The following is a 12569-nucleotide window of genomic DNA, read 5'->3' on the forward strand; positions in this document are numbered from 1 at the left end:
GTATTTCTCTCACAGCTAAGAAGCTAAGTGATGATGTACTGCCCAAGGAACTGGCTCACAGAAAGGCAGAGCTAAAACAGAGACAGGAGACGTACAGGTCAGTGCTGTAAACTGCTGTGAGTCTTTATGTGTGACTAAACTGTGGTTAAACAGTGTGAAACTGCTGTGCATTTTCACAACGACAGCCATTAACCCACAGTCTTAATTTTGGACTGTTTCCTCCTTTAGACTTGGGCACAGCAAAATATAATTATTGACTACAGCTCTACATTTTTGCAATATAAACTGTATAAGAGTCAGATATGAGTTATGAGATATGAGAGGGAATTCACTGTAAGCGTTCTTTTGAAGCCCAAATCATATTTAATTGTTTGTTTTTTTCCCAACTCAAGAATACTACCCCTTTTAATTTATTTAATCTTCAAAACTTCTGCTTTAAACTAGACCAAGATCAGAACAGACTTATGTTTAGCTGGTGCATCTGGCTACTGGTCCTCACAGCCAAACTTGACCTTCCCTTGCTCCCTTTGTCTGAGTCAGAGAAGACTAGAAGCTCTGAATTTACTTTATCAGGCCAGCTATATGTATTTGTGACAATGATTGCATAAGAAACAGGAAGGTGTGATGTGTGGGTGAAAGGAGGGACGGTGGAGTGGAGTAATATAGCGGAAACTTTATCAACTGTAAACAACTTTGTGATTTCTAAAGTTGCATCATATTCATTACAGAGTAAAGAGATTGCATCTGTTGTGATAAATACAAAATCAGGAATTGAAAGTGAAGCACATGGTCTAGCATGGATCTTTACAATATTGTAACACTGTGTGAGAGTGCTAAAATAATCTAATCTAATAATCTGGACTTTATTTGCTCTATAGCAGGGATGGGCAACTTCCATGATGGAGAGGGCCACATTTTTTTCAGCATGACCATTGGAGGGCCACATGACCTCGCACTTCAAATAATTGAATATGAAAAATGCTACAAATGATTTTCAATAAGAACAAATTTTATATGAATTTATATCTGTATGTTTACAGCACCAACATTTATCAACAACTATTTTCTGCATATTAATGCATTTTAATACGGCAAAAGACAAACCGTTTGCTTAAAAAAAGTGCAAAAAGGAAGTCCTTCATATCAAAGAACAAAAAGTTTGCTTAAAAAACTGATTGCAAATACAGTAGTTCCTCTGTGTAAAATAAGTTCATTATAACAAGTCCTTCATAAGCAACAAGGACAAAACATTTGCTTATAAAAGTGCAAAAGGCATTTGAACTCATTTATAACAAAGAACAAAAAAGATTTAAAAACTGATTGCAAATAGCTCATTCAATAATAGCAGAAAACTAGACCACAGAGGCCCAACATTTATTGAAGCTAATGAGAGAGCTGTGGTTTGGCCTGCTGGCTCACAATGGACTGGATGTCAATGTCAATTTTCGTGGTTGTTTGGCAGCGCCCTCTAGCGGTCAAAAGTAGAATTACATTTTTTGTTGTTGTTGTTTTTTTAATTATGAAATTATTTTTGATCTATTCGCGGGCCGCACTGAGTGATGACGAGGGCCGTGTGCGGCCCCCGGGCCGCCAGTTGCCCATCCCTGCTCTATAGCATGATTATCAGAGTTGCTAATTCCTGGTCTGTATGATTTATGTTATGTTATGAAAGATGGATAGCGTGGGCTCCAGGCATTCCCAAATGTATCGATGCTAAAACAGAGGCGGAACTACCCCAGGATGATCGATTTGCCAATGAGAAGCGGAGCGACTTCGAGGGATCACTTCATTATGCGTATGTACTACATAAACTTATATTTTAACAACTCATGCCATTGAAAACAGAATTTACATTTTTCATTGAATAAGAGGTTTTAGACTACCCATTGCACACAACCCTGAGATTATGGGTCCATGCATTGTTTATCATATCAGGTTTAATGGATCTGGCATCCAGTTGGCACCAATAACAGACATGATTGTTAGCTGCCAAAGTTAGGAACTTCTCAAAAAGTGACAAAACAGTTTAGAGATTGCAGTGTGAAATGATTTCACAGTGGAGCATTAAAACTAAATGTGCAGCAGTGTACATTTCACCAGCAGACAGTAACTGCTGCATTATTTACTGTGGAACATAAAGTTTGATTAAGACATCTTAATCTTAGCTTAGCATAGAGCCTTGTTGTAAACGTGGCGCAGCAACAACAAACAGTACACAGAACAGCTGTTAAAAGGGTTAGTTTATATGTCAGAAAAGAAGGATGTAATGCACTCCTCTGTAACACAGTTTAGTTGTACTTGTGCAACATGATATTCTATTCCATTCTTTATTGTCTAAATCAGGACTAAACAGCATGCATAGGGTTAAACTGCTGTGTTTTAAGTGTGTTTTGAAGTCATAATGCTTTTTAAAAGATCCAGAAAACTGGCAGGGATATGGCCTTACAGTATAAATGAAATATACAGATATCTTAGCAACATAAACAAACACAAAAACCTGCTTAATTCAAAGTGATAGTGAGTGACTGGATAAGTCCACCTTTAATAAATAAAAAATAGGCTAATGCTGCTCCAGCGGTGCTAGCAGATAGTACTCACTTCTGAATAGCAAAAGAAGTAGCACTTAGCACTGTTAGCAGCTAATGCTAATGTTTCTCCAGCTGGGGTTAGCAGCAGACTACAGGCTAATACTCCCCTCTGCATGGCAAAAGAGGTAGTGCTTAGTGCAGTTAGTGGCTAATGCTATTACGGCTTCAGTCTTTGTTCAGGAGAAACTAAAACTCCTGTAAAACGCTGTACTTCATTAGAGTGGCTTTAATGCTCCTTACAACCTGACTGGTAAAATTCATACATAAAGCGTGACAATTTATGCGAATATGTGTTACCAAATTTTGCAATATAAAGGATATACATGTCCACATCCGTATCCATAATGGTCTCTCTCCTATAGGCTTTTGGAGCTCTCTCTGAAGAAGTTGGCCATCAGGTTTGGGAAATCCTGGAATGATCTGGATGATTTTAAGCGCATATTTTGGAAACTGAGGAGTCCTATTGCTGGTATATTAACTATGACTATGACTCTTCCTACTCTGTAACAATATCCAAGACTGATGACTAATATCAGCATGACCTGTATTACCATGTTCCTGTTTGTATGTTACTTGGTGGCTGATGTTGGTATCATGTCTAGTAAGACTCTATGAGACTCTATAATCAAGTTTACTGAATTATGTATTAAATTTAATGCTTGTGTAATGTCTCTTTTGTGGTAAGAATATGCTATGGAACACTGGAAGGAGGACTGGTTTTTCGGCTATCAGTTCATGAATGGCTCCAACCCAAGAATGATCCAGAAAGTCACAAAGCTTCCCACTAACTTCCCGGTCTCTGGAGATATGGTGCAAGCATTTTTAAGCCCCAACACCACTCTGGACAAAGAGCTCAAGGTTTGGTTTACCTAACTCCCTGAAGTGCATTGTTATTGACCAGGCAGTACTGTGTCAAATGAATAAAAGGTGTGCTACAAATACATACACAACCACAGGGCTTTACTGGTATACTTAATCTCTCTCTCTCTCTCTCTCACTTACTCTCTCTCTCTCTGTCACACTCTCCCTTTCTTTTTCTCTCTCTCTAAGGCTGGAAATGTGTATCTGGTTGACCATGGCATAGTAGATGGTATACCAGCAAATGTGATCAGAAACATGCAGCAGTACATAGCAGCTCCTATGTGCTTACTCTACGAGCATCCAGAGAGCGGCCTCATTCCTATTGCCATACAGGTAATACATTCAAATAGAATACAAGGACATTCTTGGAATGTTATTTAAAGCTTATAGCAGATAGATTCTGGTTTGCAGCATGTGTTTAATAGGTGTAAACCAGCTGAGTGAGTGAACTGGGGGTAGTGGTGGCTCAGTGGTTAGAGCACTTATTGATGCAAGGGTTGTGGGTTCGATACCAAGGTTCAGTGAGAGGTCACTGTATGGAACTGCTGGACCCTTTACCCTCTCTGCTTTCTGGGTGGCGAAGGCTGCTCACAGCTCTGGGCACATGCGTCTGTGTGTGTGTGTGTGTGTGTGCTGCATGGATGGGTTAAAGGTCGAGGCCACATTCCATCTGTGTCCAACACTATTATGGTAAATATGGTTGTCATGTCTTATCAACAACTACATCACAGATGATCTGATCAGACGCGACACCCTTTACCATACTTTTTCAAATGAACGAGTGAATGTGTGGCATAGACTACAATGACAATACACCCCATCAGCAGAGCACGAGAGCACCGTGAATGGTTTGATGAGAAAAGAAAAGATATAAATCATAGGATCTTCTCAGTAAAAATCCTTGTTGGTGACTGGTGGCTGTTAATGTAAGGCTGCTCTATATGGTGTGAAGGATGTGGGGTATTACCAGTAAATGAATGCACAAAACCTGAGTAAAAAAGACATTTTAATATAATAAATTATCTTTTGAGTGTTGTTACTAAATCGCTAATTCACTTCCCTTTTCAGTTGGAGCAGAACCCAGGAAAGGACACACCCATATTCCTCCCTAACGACCCACCCCTAGCCTGGCTATTGGCTAAAATGTGGGTCCGACACGCTGAGTTTCAAGTGTTCCAGCTGCTGTCCCACCTGCTTCGCACTCACCTGGTAGTGGAAGTGATCTGTGTGTCCACACTGCGGCACCTGCCTGCAGTCCACCCTATATATAAGGTAAACATAAAAGACATAAGCTACAATCATTCAGTTTTATAACATTAAATAAACATAAAAAACAAATACTTCCAAAATGCCAACTTTACAGAGCAAGAAAAACAACTTGTAAAGTTTCAATAGAAAAAAAACAGTTGTATTGATTAATTGAGTTATTATTCATTTATTAGAGGAGGCATATGAAGAAATTTAAATAAAATTTATTATTTATTTATTTATTAATTTTTTTATTAAAATAAACAAAAGCTTAGACAATGGTTGGGTAAAAATAAATTACAGATATACTCTGTAATTCTCGGATATACTTAGATAAACTCAGTTACTCAGTTCTATATATAGGGGAGTATAGTTATTTTATAGGGGAATAATCTGTTTTCCCAGTAAAGCAGTATGCTTTATTTTTTTAAATGATTAATCTCTCACTCTCTGCTGCAGCTGCTCACTCCTCACCTGAAGTACACGCTGGAAATAAACTGTCGTGGGCGCACACAACTCATCTCTCCAGAAGGCATCTTCAAAAGGGTGAGCCTCTTTAAAAACAGTACTATAGTGACCTAAAACCATGATATAGTATATCACCATAGCAGAGATTTAAATGCATTTCAAGCTAATTTTGTATCAATACATGTCTTAGAAAAGTTGTGAGATGTTCTGATTCTTCTTGTGTGTGAAATGTTCTGATTGTGACGGTGCAGCACCATCTAGTGCACCACTATCTAATGACAGGTCTATTCTGGAAAATAAACATGGGCCTGTAGTTTCCTGTTGGGTTTGCACAACCCAGGTTCTGTGATGAATCTGGCTCTGTGTGCGACAAACAACATGTACCTAAAACTATTTTCCAAATTTAATTGATTTACTGTAAACATGATTTCTGCATGAATAACATATAATTTCTAATTATATACATGTGTGTATATATGTGTCTGGGCTTAACATATTGTATTGTCTGAATCATAGACTGTATTCATTCAATGAAAATGAAGCCAAAATCTTCCGCCATTTTGGCGATTCAGAGACCAGAGGAGGGAGAAAGGCTGTGGAGAGCTCCTACTCATTTAAATAACTCCGCCCCTGAGGGCTGCCTCGCGGTCACAGACTGCAGAGCGGAGCGGAGCGGAGCTGACGGTCTGTTATTGGTCCCGCCCATAACCACACCTTTTTTGAATAGAGCTGAATAACGTTTTAAAAAACGAACTCTGTGAGAATATAAAAAATTGACAATATAAGCAGAGGTTACACTAGCTGCTGCATTTAAATAATGGAGGTAGAATTACAGTATATCAGAAAAAAACGTGATTAAAAGTTGTCTGTTTTGCCATTGAAACCTATGGGGATGGGTGGAGTTACACAGCTTTCTGCAGCCGAACAGCAGGGGGCGCCCTTTTGAGAGACGATGCTCTGTCCAGCTATATACAGTCTATGGTCTGAATGAACTAAAACGTGATGTTTTTTTCTCTGTAGGTGGTGTCCACAGGTGGAACTGGGTTGCTGGTGCTTGCTCAGAGGGAGTATAAAATCTTGACCTACCGCTCTCTCCAGCCCACCTATGACTTCTTGGACCGAGGTGTTACTAAACTCAAAAAATACTTTTACAGAGACTACTCTCTTATGCTCTGGGATGCCATTCACAAGTAAGAGTCCAGTTTGAGTTACTTACTTGGATTGCTTTCTGTCATTATAAATCTAAAACTAATATTCAAACTCTTTCGAGCTCAGGTTATATTTATTGGTATACACCAATACCATCTTTTGGTATACACCAGTGGTCCTTAAAAGTTTGTGAACCCTTTAGAATTTTCTATATTTATGTATAAATCTTACCTAAAACATCACTGAAACATCACTTTAAAGGTACATGCTGTAGGAAATGAGAGCGAGTGTGTGAAATGGCTACAGCAGTCCAATTTCAAAACACCACAGAGAGTAGTCTGCCCCGCCCACCGGCTGAATCTACACAAGCAGGCTGAATCTACACAATCTACACAAAGTTTAGACTAGTAGGAGAGGCAGAGAACTTAAGAGTACGAGCGAGAGGAGAGAGGAGAAATACAGCAATTCTAAACTCTTCTATCACTCGTATTTAGCGTTATATTGACTGTATGTTACACGAGGGGCTGTGCCCCGTGCGAGAGAGCGCCGTATAGAACGGGCTGTACGCCTTCTGAGACACAGCCCTGCGCTAACCTTGCTAAGCTATCTAGCTCACTCAGGTTCCCTCTGCCTTTTTATCAAAGATGCACTCAGACCACTGATAAGAATGTGAACACTCATTTTTTTTTTTAAATTAATTTAAACACCAGTCCACAGTAAGCACATCCAGTGGTGGTGATAAATTACCTGACTAAATTAGCTAGCCAGTTATCTTACCTGTTCAGGAGAAAAGTAGCAGCTCTGGGTCGGTCTTGTAGTCTTTTTGAGCTCTAAGTCTCCAACTTTCAACTCACTGCCAATATTCACTCTTGTTATATTCCTTATTTAGTCACTGAGATTTTTTGAAACACGCTGAGGCTTTTTAAGGTGTGTAGCAGCTGAGGTTTAACTGAAGCAGCCCTGTTTCCTTTGCTGCAGTGTAGGGCTGTCCCTAACGATTATTTTTTAAACGATTATTCTAACGATTATTTTTTTCGATTAGTCGACTAATCTATTCATTGAGAAACATATTTAAATAATTATTTTACGTTTTAAAACAAACGATAAATTACTATATTTATATATAATAACAACAACAACAACAACAACACAAGCCTACTAAACCAAACCCCACACTTATAATCACTTACATGTACAGCACGTTGTTTAGATCTATAACGCTAAAAATGGATAAGCTCCCATACACCACAACCGTGTGTTGCACTGTTTTCTGTGACCGCTAGATTTTGTGACCACTGGCAAGTAGTTCTCAGCAGACCGGTGCACTGGCCGATTCGAAACGTGTTCGTTTCTAATGTTTACCCCGACTGGCCAAAACGGTTCAGTTTAGGGCTGAGGGTAAGGTGTAGGTATAGAAAGCTTCCGTTTTGCCAATGAACGCTCATAACCGTGAGCACTGGTCACAAAATTCCGACGGTGACAGAAAACGGTGTGACACCGCAGCGCCGACGGCGCTAGCTAAAATAACTTAAGGCAGCTAGCTTAGCTAAACACCTGAACTTATGAATAATGCTACTGTTTCTGGAAACTGCGAAATGCCATGCACAAATATAAACCAAAAATGTATAATTTCTGCCTGTGGCAGGTTTAAAACCTTTGCTTGACAGCCTTAAGTCTTTTTAAGGACACCCGCGGAGACCCTGATGTAAACGGTAACTTACTGTGTGACCCTGTTGACATAGTGCTCCTGGATGTTTGCGCTTCAAGTGCTCCTTTTGCACGTATGGCAGAGGACCACATTGTTGCCCTTTTGCGTGAAATGCTCCCAAACTTTAGATGCCCGCTGGCGTTTTTTTGTAGCTGGAGATTGCTCTCCGGAGTCCAAGCTCTCTAGAGCTTAGATTCTCTGCCCGAACTCGACATGACCCGAGGCCCGCCCGTAAATCCGACCCGGGCTCCAGAAAATAGTCCGAGATGTAGGCGTCTGTTTTTTAATTATATTTTTATTTAAAAAAAAAAAAACGAAAACTGAAAGTGAAACTAAACTAATTTATTTATAAGCGCTGTTTTCACTACCGCAGTTCTACAGCGGGGGTGTTGTGCCGATTCTGTCCGCGAAGCGGGAGTCAGATTCAGCAGAGAGTCGGATTCGGCACAAACGCGGCGGCACCTCGCGGTCCGCGGTGTCAGTTGTAAGCGCTCGCGCTAGCCGCAAAATACGGCAGAAAACACTGAGGGAGCTGCAGAATTATGAATGGGACTAGAATATGAGCACGAGGAGATCAAAGAGAACCTTCACCTGTGAGTAGCTCTCTCTCTCTCTCTCTCTGTGTCTCTCTCTCTGTGTCTCTCTCTCTGTGTCTCTCGCACGTGAACTCCTCCGCGTTTGACTTGCAGAACTGTGTTTAGCTGTTCTTAAAAATCATTTTAATTAAATAATAGTTCTATGCTTCTATGTTACCGTGTTAATTAACATAATTCTGATCATATTTCGCTCATTAAAACAGCCCGAAAACAGCCAGTTGGAATTTTTGGGCCCGATCTAACCTCTAATGCTCTCCACAGGCGCCGCCATGTTTACGACGCGCCGACGCACGTTATGCAAATCAATGTATTTTTGTAATCGATGACGTCGATTATGTCGACGCGTCGCCCCAGCCCTACTGCAGTGCTGATTGCTGTAGTGTAGTGTTGGAGCTGGCAACCTCGGGGTGGGGTTAGTGTAGGGGAACGAGCAGCATGAGGAGACTGACACAAACTGACACAAAACCCCAGGACGGACCGCACACTTAAAATAGGGACATACTGCTGAAGCCCTGCTGACAAGAGCTGCCAGTGCTTTCACTCAACATGTTTCCTTAATATCTGATCATTAACATTTTATCATTTACTACTGAAATGAGTAACATATTGGTCCTTTAATAGCAGTTATTGCTATTGGCTATAGGTGTCATACCAAATACTGAAAGCAAAGGTTCACATACATTTGCCAGTATATGTAATATTGGATCATTTTTTCAATTAATAAATTACCAAGTATAATATTTTGTCTAATTTGTTTAACTGGGTTCTATTTATCCACTTTTAGGACTTGTGTGAAAATCTGAGGATGTTTTCGGTCAAATGTATGCAAAAATATAGAAAATTCTAAAGGGTTCAAAAACTTTCAAGCATGACTGTACTTGACATTCTATCCTTATCTAAAGGGGAATTCCAGCCATTGTTAGCAAATTTCCAGTATGGAGAAACATGTAATGTGTTCGGAGTGGTGGTGATAGGAAGGTGTTCACAAAATCTATAATGCAAATATAAATTTTAATTACAACCCAAGCCATCAGTGAGCCAACACTAGCATGTTTATCTATGAATATTCACAATATTACATACAGTAGGTGACCCACCTTTGCAGTGACACACTGCAGCATTTATTCTACCACTTTTATAAATTAAACTAAATAAAAAAATAATAATTAGGTTTGTGAAAAATATGGTTAAAAAAATGAATATGTTGTTCTAATTACCATTCGATCTATGCTACATTGCCATATCTAACTGGTTACCTGCATAGGGGCTTCATAGCACATTTATAGGCATTGAATAATGTATTTATAAAACAATTTAAAAAAAATATATATATATATATATGTATATATATAAACATCTTGTGAAATAAATGATGTATTTATATCTAAATACTGTTTTAGAAATACATTATTAAAGTGTAACCAACTGATCTCTCTTATTCTGTTTTTTCTTTCTCTCTCTACTCCACAGGTATGTCTCCAGCATGGTGTCTCTGTACTACAGCAGTGATAGTGAAGTACAGCAGGATTCTGAACTGCAAGCGTGGATTAAGGACATAGTCGATGAAGGCTTTGTAGACGTGCCTGAGTTTGGTCAGTTCCCAAAACAAATAAACATCATGCTGTAAATATACAGCACTAAGATCTTAGGAGCAATACATCCAGAGCCTACTTCTTACCTGACATCACTTTGTTTATTCTTGTGCAGGCCAGTGTAATAAATATATATCCTTGTATTTCACGTTTGACAGGACTGCCCAATGAACTGAAGGGAAAAGAAGAGTTTGTCACTCTACTGAGTGTTGTCATCTTCATCAGCACTGCACAACATGCAGCAACCAATAATGGACAGGTAGGTGACATCTTTACAGCATCATGTCCATTGTTCATTTTTAAAAAGAAAAACGTATGTATATAAAATCATAGCAATTGTAATTGTAATGGGATTTAGTAATGGTAATGCCATTTTGGGTCATTTTTATCAGGATCACAAATAATTTATTGATCCCAGAGGGAAATTGTGGTTGTTACAGTTGGAGACATTCATTTACAACCTACAGAACTCTCTACTTATCAGATTAGGACAAATTAAAATTCTATAAAATACAAATACAATAAAATAATGTGACTGATGCAAAAGAAGCCATTTCTGCAAGCACGCCACAAACAGAGCAAAAGCACACCTCAGGCGACTCTGTTTGTGGCGTGCTTGCAGAAATGGCTTCTTTCGCATCACTCTCCCATACAGCTTCTCCTTGTGCAAAGTGCTCTGTATTGTTGACCAATGCACAGTGACACCATCTGCAGCAAGATGATGCTGCAGCTCTTTGGAGGTGGTCTGTGGATTGTCCTTGACTGTTCTCACCATTCTTCTTCTCTGCCTTTCTGATATTTTTCTTGGCCTGTCACTTCTGGGCTTAACAAGAACTGTCCCTGTGGTCTTCCATTTCCTTACTATGTTCCTCACAGTGGAAACTGACTTTTTGTATCCTTCCCCTGAACAACTGTGTTGAACAATCTTTGTTTTTAGATCATTTGAGAGTTGTTTTGATGAGCCCATGATGCCACTCTTCAGAGGAGATTCAAATAGGAGAACAACTTGCAATTGGCCACCTTAAATACCTTTTCTCATAATTGGATACACCTGGCTATGAAGTTCAAAGCTCAATTTTGTGCTTCAGTAAGTCAGTAAAAATTAGTTAGGAGTATTCAAATCAATAAAATGATAAGGGTGCCCATACTTTTGCACCGGTCAAATTTTGGTTTAATGCATATTGCACATTTTCTGTTACCACAATAAACCTCATATCAATCCTGAAATATTACTGTGTCCATCAGTTATTAGATATATCAAACTGAAATGGCTGTTGCAAACACCCAAATATTTAGAACTAAAAATGATTAAGATTAATAGGGGTGCCCAAACTTTTTCATATGACAGTACAAGATCCTGTTTAAGAATTGCTATTATTCATATTGCTCAAATAAACCATATATTAATAAGAGCCATAGTGTCACACATTGAGATATGAGTTAAAGAGTATTGTCACTGTCTGTGGTGCTCTGTAGTGCATTTTGGCAGAATGATATTTGCACTGAACGTGACATATTGTGGGTGGGAGCCGTTGTTCATAGTGGCCTGCAGCTTAGACAGCGCCCTCCTCTCTGACACTGCCATCAAGTGGTCTATTTACAGTGAAAGGCTCACATAATATAACGAGCAAAATGTTTTCAAATGGCATAAATGTATACAGATTGTTCATACTGTCTTTTTGTCTCTTTTATCAATATGTGCTACAGTTTGATTGGTGTGCATGGGTACCCAACACACCTTGCACCATGCGCCAGCCTCCACCCAACGACAAGGATGCTGTCACTATGGGACTGATAATGGACACACTGCCGGACATCAGCCAGTCATGTGTGCAGATGGCGATCACATGGCATTTAGGAAGGGCTCAACCAGATGCGGTAAGTCCATATATCTGCATAAAACCATTTTTAAAATGTGCCAAATATCATGGGATGGTAGAGTGATAATGTAGTGTTACTATATAGGCCATCGTGAAATGCCCACACCTATATGAGTTGTGAGGTGTTATATTTTATGTGAGATTGAACACTGGCCAGCATGCTCATGGCAATTGTAAGTTTGAGCGAGGGCTGACAGTGAGTGTCAGATGAATGTCCATGAGTGTCCAAATATATGTGCCCATTTAAAACTCCTCATTTTATAGTGTCACATGTGCACTGGGTTGTATGTCAAAGAGGGCATTGCAGTGGTTGGTAATGATCGTGACCAGTAGAGTATTGCCAGAATTGTCCATACAGATCAGAGCATTGGACACATACTAGTATCATGTCCCCTGACATTTGGCATTTAAGCATGCCAGTTGGAATGCCTCTTGCCTTTGCTATGCAGAGATTAAATTTTTCATATGTTTACCAGCTT

The 12569-nt window shown here is 39.4% G+C and overlaps 1 protein-coding gene across 3 annotated transcripts in view; it reads left to right on the top strand.

Annotated features, from left to right (window-relative positions):
- alox12 (arachidonate 12-lipoxygenase) overlaps nt 1–12569 on the top strand; it is a 31328-nt gene that overhangs the window by 17050 nt on the left and 1709 nt on the right. For 2 of the 3 annotated variants that reach the window (XM_049482243.1, XM_007248115.4), the window contains exons 4-14: nt 16–97; nt 1673–1795; nt 2951–3057; nt 3274–3446; nt 3639–3782; nt 4518–4721; nt 5157–5243; nt 6186–6355; nt 10089–10210; nt 10369–10469; nt 11918–12088. In XM_049482243.1, coding sequence (XP_049338200.1) covers nt 16–97; nt 1673–1795; nt 2951–3057; nt 3274–3446; nt 3639–3782; nt 4518–4721; nt 5157–5243; nt 6186–6355; nt 10089–10210; nt 10369–10469; nt 11918–12088 — 1484 coding nt within the window. The remainder of the gene's footprint in view (nt 1–15; nt 98–1672; nt 1796–2950; nt 3058–3273; nt 3447–3638; nt 3783–4517; nt 4722–5156; nt 5244–6185; nt 6356–10088; nt 10211–10368; nt 10470–11917; nt 12089–12569) is intronic. The other variant, XM_049482244.1, reaches the window with a different exon arrangement.

This window comes from Astyanax mexicanus, chromosome 8 (genome assembly GCF_023375975.1).
Source record: "Astyanax mexicanus isolate ESR-SI-001 chromosome 8, AstMex3_surface, whole genome shotgun sequence".
Taxonomy (NCBI): domain Eukaryota; kingdom Metazoa; phylum Chordata; class Actinopteri; order Characiformes; family Acestrorhamphidae; genus Astyanax; species Astyanax mexicanus.